Source organism: Pomacea canaliculata, linkage group LG7 (assembly GCF_003073045.1).
Source record: "Pomacea canaliculata isolate SZHN2017 linkage group LG7, ASM307304v1, whole genome shotgun sequence".
Lineage (NCBI taxonomy): Eukaryota > Metazoa > Mollusca > Gastropoda > Architaenioglossa > Ampullariidae > Pomacea > Pomacea canaliculata.
This window is the reverse complement of record NC_037596.1, coordinates 12,952,411-12,978,000: the sequence shown is the minus strand read 5'-3', so window position 1 is coordinate 12,978,000 and position 25,590 is coordinate 12,952,411. Positions and strand designations below refer to the sequence as shown.

The window sequence follows — 25,590 nt, the reverse complement described above, 5'->3', positions numbered from 1 at the left end:
AGTACTGGTGTCTTTAGTTGAGTCTTTACACAAAGTCCAATAGCCACATGATTAGCTGCATCCATTAATATTCAATAAATGTGTCAGCTTGCTCTATATGATATTAAACTTACTTCACATGCATTAACGAAGAAAGAGGTTTCAATCGTAATCTATCGTTCTTCTTTGGTACTACAGTCAATTTCACTATCTACACCAGAGCTTGGAATTAATTCCATAAGCCGCATGAAGACGGGATGTTTTAGAGGCCGGACTATAATAGTTAACTCAGTTTTACCCAATACTTATATAATGTAAATACTGGCGGCGGCCGGTCAGAGACAGGAGGGCGGGCCGATCGGCCCGCGGCCGCCTTGCCCAGGTCTATCTACACGTAACATTTAGTTGTAGGACATGAGCCCATCTAAAATTAAAGAGCCAGAAAAAAATAAAGCTTTAGACTAGACAGCTAAGAAAGCTACCCTTGAAAATTTTTTCTTGTCTCGTAGAAATAATCTTTATATCTAACCACTTCCTTAAATATTTTTATGAACCTTATGTGAGCATCAGCAAACTTCTGTCTTCGTTCTACTAAAAAAATCTTCAAAAGATTTACTATCAGCAGCAATATAAGGTCTTACTGAGTTAAAAAACAAGAAACTGCTCCAATTCTTGGGCCGCATCGACAAACAAGTTCCCTTTTTGGTCGAAAAGTTCAGACACTGAGATGTAATCTTCTGTGAGGAAGACCCTGTGTGCAAAGATACACTGGTATCCTTCGTTGTTCTGTACAACTAGCCATTATCTCTGCGAAAAATATGTGAAAATGTAAATATCTACGATTAATAAACTAGTACGTGTTTAAGCTTCTAAGGTGTAATTTAAAAACCATTTTTAAGAACACAACATTTAGAAAGCTCTTCTCGTCGGAGATGTCAACTGTTTACCGATAGATTACTCTTATTTTCTAAAGAAGTTCTGAACCGGTACAAGAATTTAACTATGTTTAAATTAAAATAATTTATAACTAAAACTGAAAATGCAGTAGTTGGAAATAATATCTCACAACGGATAGATAAATAGACAAGTATATAAATAGTACTGCTGGCGGTATTTACATACGTATTTATCATCGACAGTGATCTCACGAAGATATCGATAACACTTTTTAGATACTTTAGTGAATACCAAGTGGCAGTCGATGAAGTATAAAGACAAAGATTAAGACCAAGAAAATAAAATATAAAGACACAATGAGTCAGGAAATAACAAAGGCAGAAAGACCGCGAGTCAAAATACCTTGGCTTTCCATCAGGAGAATGAAAGTAGACAAGAAAAGTCTCGTTTATCTTCTGGGTCCGTTGAAAATATGCATTGCATCTGATACGGATCCTTTCATTCCTTACTATGCAACCAATTTTAGACTGCCTGCAAAAATACACAAACACCCCAAATTATTTTTCGAAGATCAGCTTAATTTTAAAACACAAAAATATATGTTAGTTTAATTCCCTTGCTATTGTTAATAATATATTTTGTCTTGTAGTAGACATGATTTTATTGGCTTGGTAATTCCGTTTGGAATTTAAATAATCTTGATTTAGTTGAAAACATTGTAATTTTAATTGAATTGTATAAAAACCCGTTGCATTCATAATGATCTCTCATATAAGTCTATAAACTTACTTTCCATCGCAATAGTGTGGCTTAAACGTGTGCGTCTGCAATCACTGGGTATTCTGTAAACGTCTGTAGTTTCTGAAAAAAAATCCCATTGTGCTAATTATGTGATAACAGCTGTACATCAAAGATAACTTTATCATCATTTAATGTCGTAGCAGTCTTAGTGCATTTAGACTATAATCTTGGATTCATTTGATCATTACCATTCAGTTTAACAAAGAATCAAGAACAACAACTTGGTACTATTTTAGTGACTTTTTAAAAACAGCAGGGCTTCTGGTTACGCAAAAATTGCGTACAGTACATTCTCTTGTGAGATACTATACGAGTATGGAGTACAAATTTAAAAAGAATTAAATGGAGTATTTTTTAGTTATGAAACAGTTATTAATAATAGCGAATTCAGGAAAATTGCTCAGGTAACTTCATTATGCAAAGACGAAGTTCACTTACGGCAAAGAAACGTTTGTTTAATATACATATACATGCAATATATATATGAGTATAATTTAAAGAGCTAATTGAGATTTAGTAAGTTGAGTTGCTAACATAAGTGTAAACAACCTGTAGTGTTACTTCTCTGTAAGGCCGTATTGTCTATCAAAGTAGTAGCCATCAAGTCTTTCTCTGGCTCAAGGGTGGAGAAGTTTCTGGCCTCAGGTCTCACCCTGAGCTAGAGAAAGACTTGATGGTTACCACCCTGACAGACAGTGCAGCTGTATTGTTATAGAAATGAATACAAATCCTGATTACCAAGTCAGAAAAATAATCATAGTTAGAAACGAAAACCAAAATAAGAAAAAAACCTTTTTAGTAGTAATCCATGTAAGCAGCTTGTCGGCCACAGTAGTGTTACTTCTCTGTAACAAGGAATAAAATGGCTGCGATAGTCTACGAAGAAAGGCCTAAGCTTTTTCTGGTGGAGTTGTTATTGTAGGTGTTTACCGATAGAGACTTTTGTGTATCGGGTGACCTACTGTACGGCACAACTGCTTACGATATCAAGGATACTGGTGGTGTTACACACACACTTCTCAGCATCAACGAAAGCAGACACCTTATCCACATCGGATAAAATTCGTAGATCTTGGACAATTACAGCCTTGCTGTATGATTGCCGGCCGTGGCTTAGCCTCATAAATCCACAAAGCTGTCATGGTCATAGTCCGAATCATTATAAAAAGATCCCTTTTTGTCACACAAAAAACAATCAAAATCGTTATTCACAGCAAATCTGTCCGCTAACAAGAACCAGAAAGACGTGGATGTCTTTTATATATGTGTTTGGTGTGTGTGTGTACGTGTCCGTGTGTATACCACGAGCAATAAGTGATTGATTGACAGCAAAAACTATATTATTATTTTGAAATTTGCAGTTTAAAAAAGTGACATAAAAGTGCCTCCATCGTGTCTCTCCGCAGCTCCACGCAGAGACTACACTAAAATAATCGAAATAAAGGAGGACAGAAGTAATGATTGCTCCATTTGTAGAAGGACAGAAAAGTTGACTGCATCATAAACATATTTACGCTAATTATTTGTTTGTTCTGCTTTTGCTCTCAAACTAACGATTCTAAACTCAAACACACTGACAGAATCTGAATACATTCCACACTGATACAACTGGAGTCAGCACCTAGACTTTGCCTAAAGCTCTAGCATTAAGATATTGTAATAATAAGTTCACGCCAGGCTTCTCTTTGCTGATTTTTCTACTGCTAACATTGTACAGCCTCACTTGTTGGAGGAGAGCCGCTTTTAGACTTACATCTGTCTCACCAACCAACTCTTTGGATCCTGGACTTTAAACAAACAGGCAACAGAGAGTTTCTGTTAAGGGTCTTCTCTCAGATCCTGTTGTCACCTTACAGTAGTATGGAACATGGCACGTATACACACGCATACACGCGCACACACAGATGATTTTAGGTATAGGCTTGGCCGTGGTGGAGTAGTTGCTGGCCGGCTGACGAGTTACTTTCGTTGATAACAAGCTTAACTGGGATATCAACACTAACGTGATCCTCCGCAAGAGTCAACAACGCCTATACCTCCTACGGAAACTCAGATCTTTCTCTATCAGCTCTGTCATCCTCACTCGGTTCTTTCAGTCCTTCATTGAAAGTCTCATCACTTTTTTTCATCTCTTGGTTCCAAGCCCTCTCTCTAGGGAACAGTAACAGTCTTGTCTCCCTTGTTAATATCTTTTCCAAGATCACCGGAACCAGGCAGAGGGACTTGGCAGCCTTTGGCCATCAGCAAATCCTCAGGAAGGCATCCCGCATCCTCTGTATTTCTGATTATGTATTGGCAAGTGAGGTTTCACTCATACTATTTCTGATCATGTGTTGACATGTGAGTTTTTCTTGCGGTTTAACTGTAGGTACCCCGTACACGGACGTTTCGCCGCCGGACGTTTCGGCGCGGGGCACTTCATTTCGACATTTCACCTTTAGCCGAAGTCAAGTGTGTGACGCCCCTTAGCTCACACATTTCTCTCGCCATTGTATCAATGTATCAGTGAACTCTCTCTCACTATCCCTCCTCATGTGAACCGTTAGCTCACACATTTCTCTCGCCATTGTATCAATGTTTTTTCTCAAAGCTGTTGCGCATAATCTGTGACAATCAAAGTGAACTGTCTGTGAAGTCTGTGTGTAAAATTTGTTTGAAATAAAGAATTATTGTGTAATCTAGTAGTTACTTTCATTCTTTGAGAAGTAAGTAAGCTCTCTCTCTCTCTCTGACATAATGCGGCGAAACGTCCGGTCGGCAAAACGTCCGCACACGAGGTACCCGATGTATAAAGAACCAATCGTCACCACAACTCATTCATTCCACGTGCCATTCACTTGAGAGACTCTACTGGCCGTCATCACTGGGAATGTGTGTGTGAGTGTGTAAAAGATGTGTGAGAAAGTAAAATGGTTTACATTTACTGTGTCTGTGCCTCCTGAAACACACATCAACAATTAAAAGCAAGCACGCGCATACCATCTGTGAAAAAACGTAAAAGTTGAATAGTAGTTTCAACCTTTATTCATTTCATTTCTCACATTAATAATAATAACGATAATAATAATTTGTAAAACAATTTTACCACAGTAAAAAGCTGGATCAAAGCGCTTACATGTCATTAACAATATAAATAAGTGTTGATATTCGTAGCGCATTTTACTCGATACACATGGTCTTATTAACAACAATAACAATTAAGTTGATTTGCATAGCGCATTCTCCACCATAGACATGGTCAAAGCACTTCATTGTCATTAACATCAGTGATTAAAATGATTTGCATAGTGCATTCCCCACCATAAACATGGTCGAAGCGCTTCATTGTCATTAAAAATGATTGAAAGGATTTGCATAGCGCATTCCCCACCATAAACATGGTCAAAGCAATTAACTGTTATTAACAACAATAACAATTAAGTTGATTTGCATAGCGCATTCTCCACCATAAACATGGTCAAAGCAATTAACTGTTATTAACAACAATAACAATTAAGTTGATTTGCATAGCGCATTCTCCACCATAAACATGGTCAAAGCAATTAACTGTTATTAACAACAATAACAATTAAGTTGATTTGCATAGTGCATTCCCAACCATAAACATGGTCAAAGCACTTCATTGCCATTAACATCAGTTATTAAAATGATTTGCATAGTGCATTCCCCACCACAGACATGGTCAAAGCGCTTTTTTTGTCATTAACATCAGTGATTAAAATGATTTGCATAGTGCATTCCCCACCATAGACATGGTCAAAGCACTTCATTGTCATTAATTTAAAAAAAATGATTGAAAGGATTTGCATAGCGCATTCCCCACCATAAACATGGTCAAAGCGCTTTTTTGTCATTAACATCAGTGATTAAAATGATTTGCGTAGTGCATTTCCCACCATAAACATGGTCAAAGCACTTCATTGTCATTAATTAAAAAAAATGATTGAAAGGATTTACATAGCGCATTCCCCACCATAAACATGGTCAAAGCAATTAACTGTTATTAACAACAATAACAATTAAGTTGATTTGCATAGCGCATTCTCCACCATAAACATGGTCAAAGCAATTAACTGTTATTAACAACAATAACAATTAAGTTGATTTGCATAGCGCATTCCCCACCATAAACATGGTCAAAGCGCTTTTTTGTCATTAACATCAGTGATTAAAATGATTTGCGTAGTGCATTCCCCACAATAAACATGGTCAAAGCACTTCATTGTCATTAATTAAAAAAAAAATGATTGAGAGGATTTGCATAGCGCATTCCCCACCATAAACATGGTCGAAGCACTTTTTTGTCATTAAAAATGATTGAAAGGATTTGCATAGTGCATTCCCCACCATAGACATGGTCAAAGCACTTCATTGTCATTAACATCAGTGATTAAAATGATTTGCATAGTGCATTCCTCACCATAAACATGGTCAAAGCGCTTTTTTGTCATTAACTAAACAAATGATTGAAAGGATTTGCATAGTGCATTCCACACCATAAACATGGTCGAAGCGCTTCATTGTCATTAACTAAAAAAATGATTGAAAGGATTTGCATAGTGCATTCCACACCATAAACATGGTCAAAGTGATTAACTGTTATTAACAACAATAACAATTAAGTTGATTTGCATAGCGCATTCTCCACCATAAACATGGTCAAAGCACTTCATTGTCATTAATTTAAAAAAAATGATTGAAAGGATTTGCATAGCGTATTCCCCACCATAAACATGGTAAAAGCGCTTTTTTGTCATTAAAAATGATTGAAAGGATTTGCGTAGTGCATTCCCAACCATAAACATGGTCAAAGCACTTCATTGTCATTAACATCAGTGATTAAAATGATTTGCATAGTGCATTCCCCACCATAGACATGGTCAAAGCACTTCATCAACATTAACTAAAAAAATGATTGAAAGGATTTGCATAGTGCATTCCCCACCATAAACATGGTCAAAGTGATTAACTGTTATTAACAACAATAACAATTAAGTTGATTTGCATAGCGCCTTCCCCACCATAAACATGGTCAAAGCGCTTAACTGTAATTAACAACAAGAATAATTAAAATGATTTGCATAGTGCTTTTTGCATCATAAAAACCAGGACCAAAGCAATTTACTAAAATGAAAAACGTACAAACATATGAATAATGGATGCTGGTCTCAAAAACAAGAAGTTTCAAAATGGTAAAAGGAAAAACAGGAGACAGAAGCCGGTAGTGGAAGATGCCTATTGTAAGAAATGACTTAGCACAAGCAATGAATAACAATCTAATATTTTCGGTTGAAATTTTAAGATTATGCTAGCTTATCCTACGATCTCTTCTCGTTTTTATGTACTTTCTTTGGCTACTTTTTAACGATGTATAAAACGATAACCTACGATGTTGACAATCTATAACCAGGTAAGAAAGACTGTTAGCCTTTTTGCCATCGAATGATAGCCATTTTCAATTCTAAAATTTGCTCTCAAGCCTTGCATTCTATAGGAGGTGTAGCTGCCATTTTAAGTTTTTCGGGAATTTCAGTCATCATCCAGTAATATGACCTAAAATATTGCTAAAATGCCTTCTGTTATAATTGCTAGAAATAGTCATTAATTAATTTGATCAAAACAGTGGTAACGACCATACGAGGTAGGACCAGAGACTTACTGCTTATACTGGTGATCAGCACATTTTGATAACATCACCAGACTACAATAGTTTTTGAGAGTGAGAAATGTTCATTTGGGTATCCATGTATTTTTAGAGCGAATTGTAATAAAATAAGATGGCAATGGGCTATTACATTCTCTGTCAGTGCAGCTATTCATGTTTGAAGAAAGTGGATGCCATCACATAGATGCTGTCTGCAGCCTCACAACTTCATGGAATCTTCAATGCGTTAATACAGTTCTGATTTAAAAAGTATCTGTAAGTTGCTCTGACGCTTTTATTGAAGATCTATTCATAATCTTGTATGCAGGGGCCTAAATTTCTCAGACAGAAATCTCGTTCCATCAACACAAATCTTGTTAGAGATTATGCTAACCGTCATTGCAAGCCAAGCTTTCTGGAGATGTACAATGTTAGATATATCAGAACTGACTTTTACAGCGCACGAAGCTCATCATCAATGCTTTTGGGTGCAATTAATAATAACGTCTAAGATGAGGCAGTAGAAATAAAATGACCCACAATGAGAAGAAAATTTGTGCAAACACATAAGTCAATTTAGGAACGTGGCAAATAGTGTAACAGGTGGACATATCTCCATAAGACACAAACACTTCTTAACTCAGGCTGATTCTCAACATACTTACTAAAACTGAAGACTGCAATTTGACAGAATCAAACATTACAAATATCATACGAGATGTCTTCCGCCATTTGTTTTAGAAGTTTTCTTGTTTCTTAGGAATGAAAGGTTAGAAGCTCTGAGATCTCAGGAAGACTGGATTAGACTTCTGTAGGAAGGGGGTGTTTTATGAGTGGAGTATCTGATTTTGCACTCGTGAAACTCATAAACGAGGACATAGAAGGATTCTGCGATAATAGACAAGACGATACTTTCCCATCTTTTATATCAGAAGATTTGTGGTCCCGGTGTTCAGTGACTGTACAGCTTGGTTCATCCCTGCAGATTGGTTATAAAATAATTAAAGAAAAATCTTGCGATATTCACAGGCAGGAGTAAAGAGCAACTGAAACGGTAAACAGAAAATGTGGAGCTCAATCAACCAGTATTTGTCTGAGGAGAGTAGTAACTTATGAAAGGAGGCAAGTAGTCAAAACATGTTTGCTGTGAAAAGTTTCAACGTGCCCATGTGTTCTTTTTAATAATCAACGAATAGTATTTATGCCAAAATAATTTTTGAGCATGTGTCTTTGCACAAGAATCATTTTCCTATCAACAACAACAACAAAATAAATTCTATTTAATTTATTTAATTTAATATAGTGTAGTTAACATTTACAATAATCATCCATAGCTTTATGTTCAGCACCTCAAAGAATCATTTAATCATTTTATTTATTGTCCACAGTTTTATCTGTTGTTATCCTCCATGAGGCTCCTATTTTGAGCTCGACTTGTTCATCAGCAAAAGATTTGTCTACCAGTTTATCGATCTCAGTGTTATAAAGATACAAATTACATACAAATCTCTGCAGCCTGTACTTCCTAAAAAAATTCTCTTGAAGAAAATAGCAGTGTTATAAATAAAAACACTTTAAAGAAAGCACGCATACATCAATATATCCATATAGACACATATCCTTACCTCCGTGAGCAAGAAAAAGATGACACGACATTATATATCTTTTATTTGAAGCACATTTGAAGTAGGGTGCGAAAACTTACTCTGTGTTCTTCCTCTGTCTCTCTCTCTCGCTTATTTTTATATATATCTCAGTAGCATACCGTAGCATCTGTATGATCTTAGAATCAAACAGTTTGAACAATACTTATGCACTACTTAACTGTAGACTATATTTTCATATTATCTGCTTCAGTTGAGCAACAGCTTTCGCATAAAAGGAAACGTTCTAATGTATTTATTAATTTTTAACAGACTACAATTATGTTCAAAGACCAGTACTATGGCAGGTGGTGTCACAAATAGGTCTGCAGAGTAAACTTTAGACCATTAGATTATTTACGCTAGTGTTACTAGGGGTAGTTTTAAGAAATTGTTTCAGTTCTTTGACTGCTTGCAGGGGCTGAAGCAGGTCTATGTTCTCAGCTCATCACTTTTCTCATTATTTAAATACTCATTAGTGAGCTGTCCCACCAGGTTTCACAAACTTTTCACTCTTACTGTTGTAGATTACACTGTTTGCAACAGCTCTCGATGGTTTGGAAATTAAGTTGTGTATGAGTAGCCGAACCAATTTGTCGGAAAGTCAACCTAAATAAAGCTAAAAGACTTGTTTTTCGTTAGGGACGTCACCTAGCAGTTAGAGAACAGAGGTTATATTTGAAAGACAAGCTGGAAGTAAATATGCATACTCTTACTTTTGGAATTTAAATTTTCTACTAGGCTTAGTGTTAATAATGCTGTGAGAAAACGAGAGACAATCTACACTCTAGAGCAGACGTGGGCAAACGCCGGCCCGCCTCCTGTCTCTGACCGGCCCGCCCGCAGGCCGCCCACCAGTAAATATACTATATATACAGTATTGGGTAAAACTGAGTTAACTATATTAGTCCGGCCCTCTAGAACCATCCCAGTTTCTCATCCGGCCCTCTAAAACCATCCCAGTTTCTCATCCGGCCCCTTGGGAAAATTAATTGCCCACCCCTGCTCTAGAGAGAATCAAGTCTCCAGTCTCAAGAAATTTTTTACTATGTCATTCTGTAGAAAAAAATGTACATTTAACACAGTAATTACACAAGCTTGTTTTAAATATTATTTACTTACAAGCTGATCTGGATGGCCAATTGACCGGAGTGCTGCAATTGATCTACATAGCTTCCCTTCTTTTCGTTATCAAGAAACGATATCTTGCCATCATCTTGGCCGTGGGTGTTTAAAACGCTCTTGTCACTGCAAATAATATCACTCACCATTAGGACATTTATTAGGATTTTGACATTATTTTGATTTATTAGGACATTTATTAGGATTAGGATTTTGAGCGATACCATATAAAATTTGGTACTGTGGTGACTTAATAAGTCAGTAGACCTACATCTTCGTTTTCCATTTCTCTCTTTTTCTATCTAAGTTTTAGAGGAAGAGGTTTGGTAATAGGTAAGAATAGATGTGACACAGCGTTTATAATAAGGAAAATAAAATTTTAATGTCGTACACGTGTACTGTTTCGTTACGTAGCCAGTCAATGTGTATTACTTTTTGTATACTTTAAAAATAAAATTTTATTATGTGTTGCTAGATTTGTGTAATATTTTATGCCAGAGTGATATGTGAAAGAGTAGTATAAACTGCAGCAATATTTCGTGCACTGGGTGGTTTGTTGAGATTATGGATGACATCCCTTGCGATGATATCTGATAGATTTTTTCAACTTAGCTTTTATCTGGTTTTTTTTAAATGGTTTTCTAATTTTTGGTGAAAAGATGGGAGTCGAGCTCCTGAGTATAGAAATAAGGAGAAACCTTTGCACATGGATTATTTTTACGCCATATCTGTCATACCCTGAACACATCGAAGTTTTCACCTAATCACTTTATTCTGATTGTCGCCATCAGTGGCTATAACAGTCCTATATACGGTAGGCATTCAAACAATGTTACCTTGATATTTTGTGACAGACTTTTTAGATGTACCGTTTAGGGAGGGAGTGTGATACGATTTTTACTAGATGGTGGAGTCTTGGCCTCTGAAATTTGCAGTTTATTTCACATTCCATGACTGATGAATAATTTATGAAAATTTTCAAAATTTAGTCAGACTTTTTTGAGTGGAGTCCTTTTTGTGGGGAACAGACTATTTTCTCAAGATGCTCTTTTGAGGAATTATACTCGCAATATGACATTAAGTTTTATCCGTGCACGTGCCATATATATATATAGTGGGATGTTGGCTAAAGAAAGGCATGGCGATATGCCATTTCAGTTTTTGTTTTATACTGATATACAGATAATAGCTCAAATCAATGGATGCTGAAAGTTAACATACGAGCTTTGGGAATGCTTTGGTTGCCTGTACTTATGAAAACAATTAACTATAGATTAACTATAAATTATTAACTATAAATTCAAAATTTCGTGCAAACATGAGCCTTGGCCAAGTAGTTTATAGAACTGCAAATTAAAAGCATTTAACTTACATTTTAGGTTGATCAGGACGGCCACGACCTGAAACAATAGTTAAATTAAAGTAAATTTAAACAGACAACTGTGTTCAGAGAACAACGTCCACATCTGTGCGAGGGATTGTTCCTCGTTACTTTGAAATCGTTGAGAAGACTCTTGTTGTGGTTGGTAAATTATTTCAAAGGATTCTACCCTCCGAGCTGTAACCTTTTTACTTTTGGGTTTTTCTAATGTAATGATTTATAAGTATGTATTTTGTATCGTTTAATAGTTGGTCTTCTTTCTATTAATGTTTTTTTTTCAATGTAACATGATAAAGTATTTACTGTATTTAAACTTGCTTTTCCTCCAAAGGAAAATGCCAATCAGCAGGATCAGACAGATGAGTACAGCAGCTCCAACAGCAGCGCCAATAATTGTTGCAGGATTGTTATCTGCATGATAAGCATTTATGTTTTCAGCTGTTAGTTTTACTTCAACAAAGCGTCAAAATAATGGCAAAACAATTCCTTCATCTAAACAATAGTTTGCAAAAGAGATGATGGAAAACATTTGAAATTAAATGCACAATTAATGTTTTCACTAATTTTACATTGAATAGAAGACATATCTTTACAATATATAAAACAGAAGTATATGCCCTTTATCTGTCGCTATATGTACAAAAAACATTGATATGGCAGACGATAGCATTTTGCTAAATAAATGTGGAAACTGTTGGCTGGTCATGTCTGTTTAAATGTGGTTGCATTTTCATATCCACGGATGATCCACACACAATAACCATACTTGAAATATTTGTAAATGTAACAAATAACAAACTGTTAAATTGACGCTGCAATACTTGCCTCCGTATTCAGAATATTCAGGTTTTAATGATGTTCTAAATCCTAAAAAGCAGAAACAAGTGCTATTAGCAATAAAATCTCATTGATCAATACGTCCAAGTAAATGTAACCAACAAGTGTCGACTTGTACTAAATTATAGACTTTTCATTAAGGATTATTTTGCTATACGTTAATTATATATCAGCTGCATATTGAATTCTCTAGCTTCCTAAGTTAGGAATATGTATACCTTTTACGTGTTTATTTCTTCTGATCATTATAAGTTCAATTTTCTATATAGAGGATAAAACATAAGCAGGAATATAATACCGATCACCACCCTGCTAAATGCAACCAGAATGCCCCTACTAAGGCAGAACGTTTACAGTTGGTGCAAAAAGTAAAGTCGTTATTGCGATTTTAGATAAGGAATCATATCTTTTTCCAAGCTGAAATAATTTGAAATGGTGAATCCCAGAAACATGAAAAGTTCAACGTGCTCAGTGAATTCACCATTGATAAGATTCCATAGCACCTCTCTTCTTGCGGAAGTGAATTATTATCCATTTTATAAGCCCTTAAAGTAAAATGTTCAAAATTATTGTTCCATAAAATTGCTTCTTCACAAGAATGACAGTTATGTAAGGAAAAGCAAATGGAAAAACTACATTCAACACAGACTTTTTTCTCCTATGGTCAAAGTACAATATTGTAGCAAGTACACAGAGTAAGCGTTACTTTGCATGTAATGAAAAATATCTCTACTTTTAATTCTATCTCCTAGACCAGACCTGGGCAAGGGCCGGCCCGCCTCCTGTCTCTGACCGGCCTGCCCGCTGGCCTGCCCACCAATATATATACTATATATACAGTATTGGGTAAAACTGAGTTAACTATATTAGTCCGGCCCTCTAAAACCATCCCAATTTCTCATGCCGCCCCTTGGGAAAATTAATTGCCCACCCCTGTCCTATACGGTGACAATTCATTGAAGAAAAGGTAAATTAGGAAATAATATACATTTTACAATGTAATAATAATGATGACAACTTCTATAGCACCTTTCTTCACCATTTAAGTGAACTTAAAGAACACTGAACATACATGATAAATACTAACAGCATATAGTTATCAATTCTGGAGTTAACAAGGAACTATTAGGAATTGTCCCACTGTGGTGGATTAAGCTAGCATAGGTTTTGTTTTATTTATCGTATCTAGATGCATCTGAGTAATAGGCATGTTTATAAAGGGTGCTTGTCCATTGGCCAGCTTGCAGGCCAAGATGCCCACACTGCATGATGGCCACTTCTGACAATAATGACTCATTCATGTTAAGAGTGACTTTCACCTTGCTTTTTGACATGGTGGGGAAGCAATGTCATAAGATTTACCAGCCTGTGGACAATCAGACAGCTGAGATTTGGAACAAGCACATTGCATTGTTACTGATTTGTCTGACATAACATTTGTCTGTCTTTAGCCTCTTATCACTCTTAACCTATGAACTTTACAAGCTACAAGTTTTAAGAAAGACTAAGTACAGTAGTCAGGTCAAAGGTCTTCAAAAACAAGTTAGGCTTTTTCAGCATCAGAATCAGTTTTCCACTGAGCTGTCTGGATATACATAATGGCAGTCATTGCAGACTGGCTTGCTGTGATAGCTTGACATCAAAACGTTTTGAAGCAGCTGGAGAAAGGTAATTAGAGTTTTAAGTCGCAACTGCTGATCTAACTTTTTTTCTTAATCAGAACTTTATTGACTTACAAAGAATTCATGCAATGGCAAGGATACAGACAGCATAAGTACTGATGGCATTATTTGCATGGACAGCTTTCGTTGTTAATATGTCTTTTTTGGTAAAGCACTTTGAATGTGCTTTTGATGGTGGTGTAAAGTGCAATATACATCATAATCATCATCATCATCATCTAAAATCTAAATAATGGCAAGAAGGCGCAGTTGTGACAGTAGAAATAAAATGGCCCAGGAAAAGATGAAAAGTGGCGCAGACAAAGAAATCCATCCAGGAACGTAGCAAATATTGTGACAGATGTACAGATGAATATTAAACACAAGACTTCGCGCAGATCAACGGGCAGAGAAAAGTGAAGCAGATCACTCACCCTCTAGCAAGTTAGGTGAAGGGACATAGCTCTTCCATATTAGGTAATGTAAAAATAAAACAAAAAATATCACTCTGAAACAATAAATGAAAAAGCAAATAAACTATTCATGTTGATGAGTCCTACAAAAGACAAAACTTAGCAAATGTGGCAGTCATAAGAACAAAATAAAATCTAGTCAAACATTATCTTAAGGTTTCTTAATAAAGAAGAATTAGAGGGTTATAAAAAAGCAGTCCACAGAGAACACAATCTATTGCTTTTACTAAGAAATTTTGTTATAGGGGATGCTTGTTTCTGCACAATTTATAACCTGTAACATATCCGAATAAGCAGTCTCATATGTTCAGTCTCATTCAACTTCATGACATTACCAGCCAATGACACTAAGCTAAAGGTAGATCAAATAGGTGCTTGTAATTTCTACAGAATTATTTAAATTGCACCCACAACTACCAATTTATACAAACATACAGTCCAGACTAAAAATATAACAATCTAACATAATTTTCACAGTTGCAAAAAACATGTTTATCATCATAAGGTAAAAAAGCTTTACTAAAAGTCAAGTAGTCATACTCTGTACATGTAAGAAACAGCAATAGCAAATATATCATGTGAGCTAACTTTTCCACAAAATATGGGTAACCACGCCTTTTAAACTTTGTTCTGTATGATCTTAACAGACATTTAATAAAATATCACATAAATTATGGTATAAGAAGAGTAGGAATATTATTTACATTTACCTTATGTGTGCAACTGATTAGTGTTCTGTTCACACTCGGAACACCAGAATTAAATAAAGGGGATTATTCCTCTCTCTATTATCCTATTTCTGGTTTATCTTTTTCTGAACTTTCCTTTTTCTTCTCCCTCATTTTGTTTCTTATAAATAAATTTCACTCTCTTGTACACACTCATATATACAAACACATGCACAATTTGTACCAATAAACCAAAGCTACTATCTGAAATAGAGTGGATAAGCTGACTGAACAGAAAGAATATTATGTCATCTTAATATTTTATAATAGAAAGTCTTAAGTTGTTATATTCATTAATATTTTTGACTATAATAAAATCATGAAACTTTGTTCATACCTATATTTAAAACTAGAAAATTAATCAGTTCTAATGAGTTATAGCTCCTGCTTTGTATTGTACTTTTATAATACTATTTCAAGACTATATAAAGATTACCTTGGGACCATCCTTTTAGTTTACTTTACAGTACATCGATGCCTTTAAACAGGTTTATCATATAAAGACAAAATGAGTGTAAACAGCTCACTTTGAACAATATAATGATGTTAAAAGGTTTAGCATGTGTTATGGTTAATTTTTGTTATAGATATGCACACATGCACACATAGACACACATGTACTTATGTAGGAAAAATAAGCATAACTAATGAGTAATATTAAAGTGGTTTCAAATGTGTACAAACTGTGAAAAAGCATTTAGCAGATAATTTGTTTATAAACATTCATTTTTTTCATACAATATTTAATGCTAAAGAGATGAAGGTGTACGGCTAAACTAAACTTCATCTGAAAGAGCAATAATAATTTTGTGATACATATCACTGAGAGAAAATGACTGTCCGGATCTATACAAGCAAATATATGTTTAGCATACTTAGAGACCCACAAACACTATGAATACATTAAAAAACAAATTGCAGACATGCAGTGAATGTTTGCTGTTTTGTTTTAAGATAAACACAAAGCCATTGAAGAGATTATGCTATGACCCATATCTGAAACAAGCATATTAGTACTTATATCTGTAGAAAATTGTTATCATTTTCTGTTTATAGCAAAAATAGAATTCAATTACAATATATGTTTTTTCAACTATGTATTAGGCTACACTACATACTCATCAGTCCTGTACTTGAAACTTCTTCATACTTGTCACCAGGAATGCACGTTTCTGCAAAAAAGGTAAAGGTACTACTTATACACTTCACAATTTCAAAAACTTGGTATTTGTGACTCCGAAATTAAATGAGCAAGAAAATTCAACAAGCGTCTTTTTAAATTTGCTTTTGTTGTATGAGTGCAATTACCTCCCTTGCTTAATTTTGACTGAAATCCCACATTTAGATGACCACCCACCACAATGCTCTACCTTGAATATGCAGAATATCTCAAATTGTGGTGTTAAGTCCTTGTACCAAGCCTTTAGTCATTTAGTTTTATTTGTTTGTGCATTTAAACTCATTGATATGTACAACTTTAGATATATACTACTACCAAGCGTTGGAGAGGTGGAAAGCCTAGTGGAGTACAAAAGTTTACATCTGAACCTGAATACACATCGTCAGTTTGATACCCTGCGACTTAGTGTAATACCCCAATTTATCCAGCTGTACATAAGTCATGGGTACCTAAGAAAGGCAGGGGTAAGGAGGTGGGCACTGCTATTTCACCTCACTGCCCAACCAATGTAAGGTTCAGAGTCTGCCTTTATATTTACTTTTAAACAAGTTAGAAACATTTAGGTGTACTCAACTCATTTCATTTAAAAACAAATTCGTTTTATCTTCTCTGAAGGATGCATGGTGCATAAAGTTTTGGTCAAAATAGTTTAAGAAGTACAAGACATCAAACCAAATAAGTTTTAGTTCAGAATTACCCAAAAATTCTCGGTACAAACACTTTATCAGAATAGATGGGCCTGGAAGAAAACATTACATGCACCTCCTGTGTCAGCGAAAGGGAGACAAGTGAACACCATTATGGTTGTTTGAAGTAACCAGACTATTCTGGAAAAACTTAGAAAAGGCAATGGCTGAAAAATGCAATTATAATATTAATCTAGTTTTTAATAAATCAATGACTTGTATTGTTTAGATATAATGCCAGTTGTAAAAGAGATGATACACTAAAAACTATCCTACTAGAAGCAGAATTTTTTATTTACAAATATAAAATGGAAAAATACAGCCATATCATCAGTGTTTTTTCTCCTGGTAAATAAAAGATACAAGACTCAAAAATTTAACACATTCTTAAACATGAAATCTCAGGAATTTCCTAACCCTGGTTTACTTAAATATAAATAAAGATGTCTTGTATCTTGTATCTAAATCAATCTTCTAGCTGGACATTAAAAATAAATAAAATAGAAAAAGGGAGAAAATTCAGCAGTTGGCTTGTAACGCTACATGGATTACAGGTGGATGGGATAGAGTGAAAGAGAGGAAGTCTTATCTGTGCATAGACCTAATTATCTCAGCTATCTCTTGTGAAACTTTTGGCATTTATTGTAGCAAGAAAGATCCAACTGCGTATTCAATGTTCCAGGCACAAATATGTTTTATCATTTAAAATGTGTTTCTCAAAAATAAAACACGAATATTTAAAAAGTGTACCTTTGGAATCCCAGAAGCAACCTCCTGAGTTACTAAAATCGCTTCCTAAGACATGCCATTTGAATTTTCCAGATTCCGTTTCTAAGCTTGAAGGAAGTGTAATTACAGCTTTTTGAACATCTTGAAAATCAATGGAGAACCCAGGCTCACTGTCGCAGATGTATGTATCTGACCATTCACATCTGACAACGCTTCCTGTCAACACATTTGAAACAGTAACAAGATGTGGTTACAATAATGATAGATCAGGAGGGCAATATTCTTCTCGAATAAACAAAATTTTCTAAGAATACACATTAAACAATAAAGAGCTTAAAATATGGCATATTTAGTTCTTTTTTGCTTTCAGAAATTCATGTTGTACGATGAAGTCCCTAGGTAAAATTTGCAAGATTATACACCACGAAGTAGATAGCGAGAACGAGGATATATTAAAAGCAAAGAGAAAGGTGCTTACGTTGTTCTCCGACATCAGGACTAAAGTAGATTACAAAATCTTTTTCAGTTCTCTCAGGAAATGGAATGTGTAGCTCGCATGTGTCTGTATACTGAAAACTGCACTCCATTTCTGAAATGCCTGTAAAACAAAATCAAACGTAGAATACTTATGAACAAATCTGCTTATTAAGCTACACTAGTTGTGCTTCTGTTTTTAACCACATTATCCAGAGGTGTATGCCTAGTAAGTGTGTTACATTTACAAATTTACAAAGCTGCTATTTACTGTAATGGATGACAGCAGAAATGGCGTCAATGTCAATTGGGCGGAACTGAGAACTTCTATAGTCACAGCGTTCGGGTTCAGTGACTAGTGGTGTAAAAATGGACTGGACTTCGACACTCGCGTGTACCCGTCCGTGTTTGATGGTTAATGTGTGTGCTAGCGCATGCACATGTATTTTTGAGTTCAGTAATGCACAAAGAAAAGTCCAAATGAGTGCATACTCACAGTGACAAGCCAACATGCACAATGAATCTAATAATTCTACTTGTATTACCACTGTCACGATCTCATGCACACCGTATCGCCTTCTCAAAGGGGCAGGGGTCAACAGGTGACGCATGCGCAAACAGGGCAGGATACAAGTTCGTGATGATTCTTATCTAGAAAATAGCAGACGAACATTTACAAAGAAACCGATCGACTAAACTCCGAATAAAAATTAAAATGTAACTTACCTTCTTATTTTTGTAGGGCTGACTTTTTATCACAACACGTCCTCGATCCGCCAGTCTACCACAATTGACAATGTTGCTAAATTCAAGACATACTGTCCTAAGATTCGTAACACATGATCTCATGAATTGCCTAAGACAGCGTATTGCCTTCTCATAGTGCGCAGGCGCAGGGGTCAACAGGTGACGCATGCGCAAACAGGGCAATATGTGATATTGATATACTGTGAGAGGAGCATGAGTACGAGAAGAGGTTCTCAACGTTCACATTACACGTTTCGTTCATATGAATTAAAAATCAGTCTGTGTGCACTAAATTAATTAGCACGCTATAATACTATATAACGCTACGAATACAATCCTAGAAAAAAAAAATAGCAGACGGAACACTACGAAGAAACCGACTATAAGCGACGAGAAAAATAATAATCCATGCTGCCGTCAGAAGAGGGGGCAGGACGATGGGGGGGGGGGAGGGATTCTGCATCACCACGTTTTACGGTGGAGATTTTCGGCTGGGCATCAGACGAGAAAAACAAAAGAAAACAAACAAAAAATAAAATAACGGTGCAGAGTGTCTTGTGAGCAATATTATTTGTTTGTTTCTGTCCCTTGAACTGAGTCTTCTGTGAGTTACAGAAGGAATGTATTGTTTTTTGTTTTTTGTTTTTTGTCCTTAGTGCAGGCTGTATCGTTTTTTTTTACCGTTTCTTCGTCGTTTTGTCAATCAAACATTTCTCCATTCGTCGCTTATTTGTGCGTTTCTTCCTTAAAATGTTTCCTTCGAACATTTCTTCAGTTATCTTTAAAAGGATCGTCATCATCGTCGCCCTCATCGTCATTTTGCGGCCCTGTGAGCAGACCGTGTGATCGTCGGACTCTCCTCGGATCGACGTCGGACGGCGGGTGGCCACCACTGATGGCTGACGGGCTGCGGTCGACAGAGGAGCAGCGTCTGGTCTGCAGGGACGCGAGACAGCGGGTGGCCATCGCGGGTGAAGTACGTGCAATATAAACAAATATTTGTTCCACTATTTGCAAGATAACATTCAACATACCAACACCAAACATTCTGACTACCTCGGTGCTAGTTTTCCTAACCTCAATTATCTGAAACCTTATTAATTTTTATTTGGTTGTGGTCACTTATTGATCTCTCTATTTCATCCACACCCCGATGTATGCTTTAAGTATGATTCCTTTTTTTCTCTTTAATTTTTTTTTTCTCTTTTTCTCCGTTTGATTTTTTTGGTCTGCCCGTTATAGTGTAAAAGAAAGTTTCAATAAACGCGGTTGAAGTCTTTTTAAACTCACCTTCTAAGATGTCTTCTTCTGTCGCTCTCGTTGTTTACTGAATCGGGGCAAAACGCAAGAAATCGCAGGAAAAATTGATAAAATATGACTGGAGATGCTAATCTCTTGTGTAGATTTATTCCAGGCACCTTCTTCACGGTTTGATATCTTTTTCCGGGCCAAACGGTTTGTATATAGCAAACTTGAAAAGGACATGTTTATATCATACAAAAAATTATTTTTCCACTCGAATGTGCCCGGTCATTGATACACACATTCTTATGGAAATCAAATTAGTTACTAACTTTGCTTTCTTAGGTTCTCTGAACAAGCAACTTTTTGTTGACCACGTTTGCTAGATTAAAAAAAAACACAACATATTTCACGGAATATTTGTGATACTCTATTCGTCAAAAAACAAACTGGAAGGGATGAAACTGGTTAAAAAAAAACTCTAAAGAGTAGGCATTTAATGATACATTGATAGATTATGTTCTAAGTATAAATAAGAAGGAATCGCGTTTCCCATTCGTAGTGTTCGGCGAGGCATAAAGAAAGAAAGAATGCTGTAGCACTGTTGATGATACAGACCTATATAGATATAAGATCATTTATTTTTTGAATCCTACACAGCAGGGATGCACAACCTACGGCCCGCGGGCCATATCCGGCCCGCGACTCGGTGCCATCCGGCCCGCGAAACTTCTGCCCACAGTGCAGGAAATCGGCATGTTAGTAATAAAAGAAGACCTTAAAAAAACGAAAAAAAGGAAGAAGTATTTTTTTTTTTTTTTTACATAATCTCCTACAGGAAGTGAAACGGTTATACTCACTTGATGTTGTGTTTGCAGACCCCACATCGTTTCGGAGAGTTAACGTCCAGTATCCATTTTCAAGCCTGTCGTTGTTGCTCAGGACGACAGTCAATACAAAATACGGAGGATTCCCGCTTAAAAAGCAGTCTACCTCAGTAACAGGCTTTTCTCCTGATTCGGTTGTGGTTAGAAAACATCTGTTGATTGTTTTTGTATGAGCCTTGATGTTAAAAATCCAGGTTTCATACATTTCATTTTTGACGATTTTCGGAAGCGTGCTAACAAACAGAGGAGGACCTACAAATATAAATAAATAAAATTCATGCTCAAATAGGTCAGAATCATAAATACTCTTTCAGAAAATTCTTTAAATAAAGATTGAATAAATTTTCTTTTTACCACTGAGAACATAAAGCAACATTTCATTAACTGTAAAGCTGTCTGTTTGTGTGTGCCCAGTTTCACGAATCCACCATGCCTTGTAGGTGAACTTATGTTCACTTTTTCTGAGCTCCTTGAATTTTCTTTTTGGCGCTAGATAAAACAGTGCTATACAGAAAGTTATCACACTAAGAATTTATTTACTCAAAACTAACGAGGGCAATTTTGATTGACAGAATGTCATATAAAAGCAAGCATGCGAAATATGGGAATAAACTGAGAGAGAGTCTCTGGCAGTGCAATTTCTGTCTCACCTTTGAAAACTAAACTATATCCAAAACATTAACTGCCAGTCCTTCAAGTATATATATATAAGTACAAGTATCTCTCTATTTTGCTACATTGACTCCGTGAACAAATAAGCTTGACTCAAATGAAGTGACAGATAAGAAAAGGAAAAACAGTTGGAAGAGTTAGCGGCAAAAAGTAACCCGGAGGAAGCCGAGAATGCTGGCTGGTTAAGAAGAAACTGTCACATCGTACAAGTTTGATTAATTATCATTGAAATATGTTTATCGCATAAAAAGTGTACAGCATATAGAAAACAATTTTGCGTTATATTTATTTGTAAGATGTTAAAAAGTCCTTAAAACGTTCATTGTCTGTTAAAACCTTCCAGCGAGTGCTTAAAGAAGTGAATTATATACAATTTCTGACTGAATAACTCATTTAATTTCTCGAGATACAAGACTACGCACAGAGAGCAATCAAAATCACAAACATTGCAAAATTGCAAATGTACATAGACAATCATAGGTCATTATATCTACCGCTAATAAAACTATATATATAATTCTGTATTTTAGATGTTACACGGTGTTAACTTCTTTTTGTTGCTAAGTTGCCGAAAGGATGCATCACTCATCATATGTATCCCTATATGGCCTCACAAACCCATGTACATATGTAGAAAATGAAAGTGAGGAAGAGAGCATATAAATAAATGTCCGTTTATATCTGTCGGCTTTGGTACTTACACCTGACAAGAAGTAACACTGATCTGTTCTGTTCTGACCGGTCTCCTTCACAACGAACTAATGGCCAGGTATCTTCGCATTTTACTGAAAGTAAAGTGCTAAGATTCTCTTTGTCAGTAGTAAGTTCTTTGCCAGTTCTGTCCACCAGACGAAAGGTGACAGGTGGGTTTCCTGTGTCAAAGGAGCAGGAGATGGTGACCTGCTGACCTTCGTTAATGAGATGTGTTTCGTTGACCTCCTGTCCGTCTATATTTAGACTCGTGACTTTGGGTGGATCTGCATATACAGGTGTGGCAAAACATGCAGACCAAATGTTTATATGTTTTAGAAATACACGTAGAACACGCAATTTTAGACATAAGAAATAGATAATAAGCCATGAGAGATTTTTCATGTTGACCTAAAACAAATCTTGTTTTGTCACAAAAGCTATAGGCCTAGGCTTTAATACAATGATAGACTTCGGTCTTAAATGTTACAATAACTGGAGAGAATATATAGTATTTTAATCAGGGGTGTCAAAGTTTGAAATTGCGAGTTCAATGTAAATTCTGCTTAAAGCTAGTAAAACATTTAGGACTTCAATGACCTTTCATCAATAAATATATTTTCCTTGAGTACTCTTAGGCGTTTCCTGCAGCCCTATGCTCCTGGAGGAATAATAAGAAAAACTAAACTCTTAGGTGTTGATGAAATTGTCATTATTATATCTGTTTCTTTGTTGTTTAAAATGATGCTGTCATATTGTTTGCATGGTAGAAAATTCATTATAATGGTGTGTCCAATTCCAAAGTAGTATTCCTGACTTACGCAATAATTGAACGCGTATAAGACGCATTATCTGGATTCTTCGTTCGTCGCCAGTGTAGTTTTGCAAGTAGAGATGCATTACACTCAGTGACCGACTGACCATCTGCGAAATCGTTATCTCCCAGGTGACCACGGAGGTAAAGTTACGACGTTCAGCTGAACAGAATGCATCGTCTTCTGAACTCCATTTCTTCACAACCAGCTGATTAAGTTGCTCTCTCCATTTAAATGTGCATTGGACACTCAGTGTGTTACTTTTACATACATCGTACACAATGGTGACTTTCTCTGAAAATGTAGAGATTTCCGTGCCATTCACAGCATATGTGATATTAGCAATGTCTCCTTGCTTTTTAATCAAATGTTCACTGAAATTTGATATCCCACCTGAAAGAATAAACAAGAAGAGAATGAAAAAAAATCGCACATGCCTTTCTTTACTTTCTGTAAAAGGAGCTTACATTTCAATAAAAATAGTTTCATAAATGTTGAGTATATTTACAAAATATTGGATGTAATTACAATGGTTATACAACTAAAATATTAAGTTGTGTTCTCATTTTAAAAATAAGTAAACTATTTCTAAATATTCTTTGTAGCTGCAATGAAAGAATTAAGAAACGTAGAGCAATGCCGTAAGAATGTAACTGTGTTACTCACATGTTGACGCAGAGGTTGGGGTCGGTGGCATAATAATTATCCAGAAGAAACAACAACATGTAAACAGTGCATCCATACTCAGCCTTCTCCTGGACACAAAAGAATCATTATAAAAGTGACTCGACGCAAAGTACTTGGAAGAGTTCCTATAAGCGGTACTGGAGAATAAAATTTCCCTTTCATTTTCCTTGTGCCCGGGGAAAGGTTAACAGAATAATAGAGGAATAGAATTCTGTATTCATTTATTTCTTAGTGACTCCTATGACGAAGCTTATAATGTTCCTTAATGCTACCACTGTCCCCTTAATTTTCGGCGAAGGCTTAAAACCATTATGCTGAATACTTAACACAATTATTTGCTATTTTCTTGTAAATATAAATATTTAAACGCATGAAATGATAAGGGTTTGTATGTGCTATTCAGACTCACTCATCAGCTGACAAGATAGAACTTTTAGTATATTACACTGATACAAGTGCAAGTAACGAAAAGAAAGCTGAAAAATAACTGAAGGATAAGAGTTTTGAATAAACAAGACTACGCCAGTTTTAAAACTACAGTTAACAAATAGACACCATGAAGGCAAAGCAAATATAAACATTCTTCTGTCCCACCAAGTCGACTATGAAAGCTGCTTACCATGTATGAGGTACAGGAAACAAAACGCCAGACACATTGATACAACGATGAACAGTAATCATCGACAAATGAAATACAAATATGTGGAAAAAGGCAGATCGAAAAGGTGGGAAAGATAAGCAAGCATGCCAAATAGAAAGATTGAAGAAAAGTCATCAGATGGTCAAAACATTTTACTAGCCAATGTCCTCAGTGGGAATCAGAATGTGTTCGGGGTTCTGGATAAGTGGGTCGTCAAAGATTTTCAAAGCTCTGTAAACTGGTAGATTGGCACACTTGAGTTTGCTTTGAGTGAACAGTAAGCTTGGATTATCTTTATTACTATACTCTCAGTAGATATTGCCACGAATTGTTCTGGCAAAAGGCTCATGATAAGCTGTTAGGAGGTACTCTTCCCTTATTTTTATCTTAAGGCCTTCACCTAAGGATATTTACTCTGCAAAACAAGTGTTCCTCTTCCCATATCCTGACACCTAGCTAGGGGATTATTTGAATAAACGATGGATATGATCCCTCGCAGCACTTTCGGAGAAATGTGTTCTTTTTTTTTATTTGATTAGCCAATTTTCGTTTTAAAGCTTTGTGTGATATGAATATTTTGTGACATTGTAGAATAGAGTCTTTCGGTATACATGCAAAATTTTGTTTGTGTGTTTGTTATTAATTTTTAGCATAAATGCAGGCATGACGAATGAATTTCAGTGTGAATGTTCAGGGTTCTAGTCTAAGAGAACGAACTTCTTCGCGTTTTTTAGATACACAAATTGTTTCATGGCAAGTAAACACGTTATTATTGCACGTTACAAATTCTGTGTGAAACTGCGACGGTTGGGACTGACTTCGGACAGATTTCTTTACAAGCAGACCACCACATCTTCTAGCACAATTTGACCATGAAATGTTAACCTTAAGTATCTTTCAAATTGTTTCGTCCATTTCTCATTTTGTGACATCTTTTCCATCCAAATTTCTTTCACTATCATCGTTCTTAACATA

General features: G+C 35.8%; 4 protein-coding genes across 7 annotated transcripts in view; all 4 read right to left on the bottom strand.

The window, feature by feature from the left end:
• The window catches only part of LOC112569690, a 72,816-nt gene extending 70,460 nt beyond the window's left edge, over window positions 1-2,356 (bottom strand). Inside the window, exons 1-2 of the mRNA XM_025247580.1 lie at window positions 2,227-2,356; window positions 1,666-1,737 (exon numbers count right to left, since the gene is read on the bottom strand). The gene's annotated coding sequence lies outside the window, so the exon portion shown is untranslated. The remainder of the gene's footprint in view (window positions 1-1,665; window positions 1,738-2,226) is intronic.
• LOC112569666 overlaps window positions 1-25,590 on the bottom strand; it is a 90,415-nt gene that overhangs the window by 12,001 nt on the left and 52,824 nt on the right. The window lies entirely within an intron of this gene.
• Window positions 4,684-19,111, bottom strand: LOC112569678. 4 transcript variants are annotated; one of them, XM_025247562.1, is made up of 9 exons: window positions 18,962-19,111; window positions 18,240-18,359; window positions 17,783-17,977; window positions 16,285-16,338; window positions 12,293-12,334; window positions 11,771-11,878; window positions 11,459-11,486; window positions 10,087-10,212; window positions 4,684-8,300 (listed from the first exon to the last, which is right to left on the bottom strand). In XM_025247562.1, exons 2-9 carry the CDS (start codon window positions 18,346-18,348, stop codon window positions 8,123-8,125), a joined length of 840 nt encoding a protein of 279 aa, XP_025103347.1. In that variant the 5' UTR covers window positions 18,349-18,359; window positions 18,962-19,111; the 3' UTR covers window positions 4,684-8,122. The 4 variants fall into 4 exon arrangements, with proteins under 4 accessions (XP_025103347.1, XP_025103345.1, XP_025103344.1 ...); XM_025247560.1 differs by lacking the exon at window positions 18,962-19,111 and adding an exon at window positions 18,732-18,945 and having other exon boundaries at window positions 11,786-11,878; XM_025247559.1 differs by lacking the exon at window positions 18,962-19,111 and adding an exon at window positions 18,732-18,941.
• LOC112569672 lies at window positions 19,433-24,057 on the bottom strand. The gene is made up of 5 exons (XM_025247549.1): window positions 23,955-24,057; window positions 23,295-23,681; window positions 22,485-22,760; window positions 21,085-21,363; window positions 19,433-19,918 (listed from the first exon to the last, which is right to left on the bottom strand). Exons 1-5 carry the CDS (start codon window positions 24,028-24,030, stop codon window positions 19,797-19,799), a joined length of 1,140 nt encoding a protein of 379 aa, XP_025103334.1. The 5' UTR covers window positions 24,031-24,057; the 3' UTR covers window positions 19,433-19,796.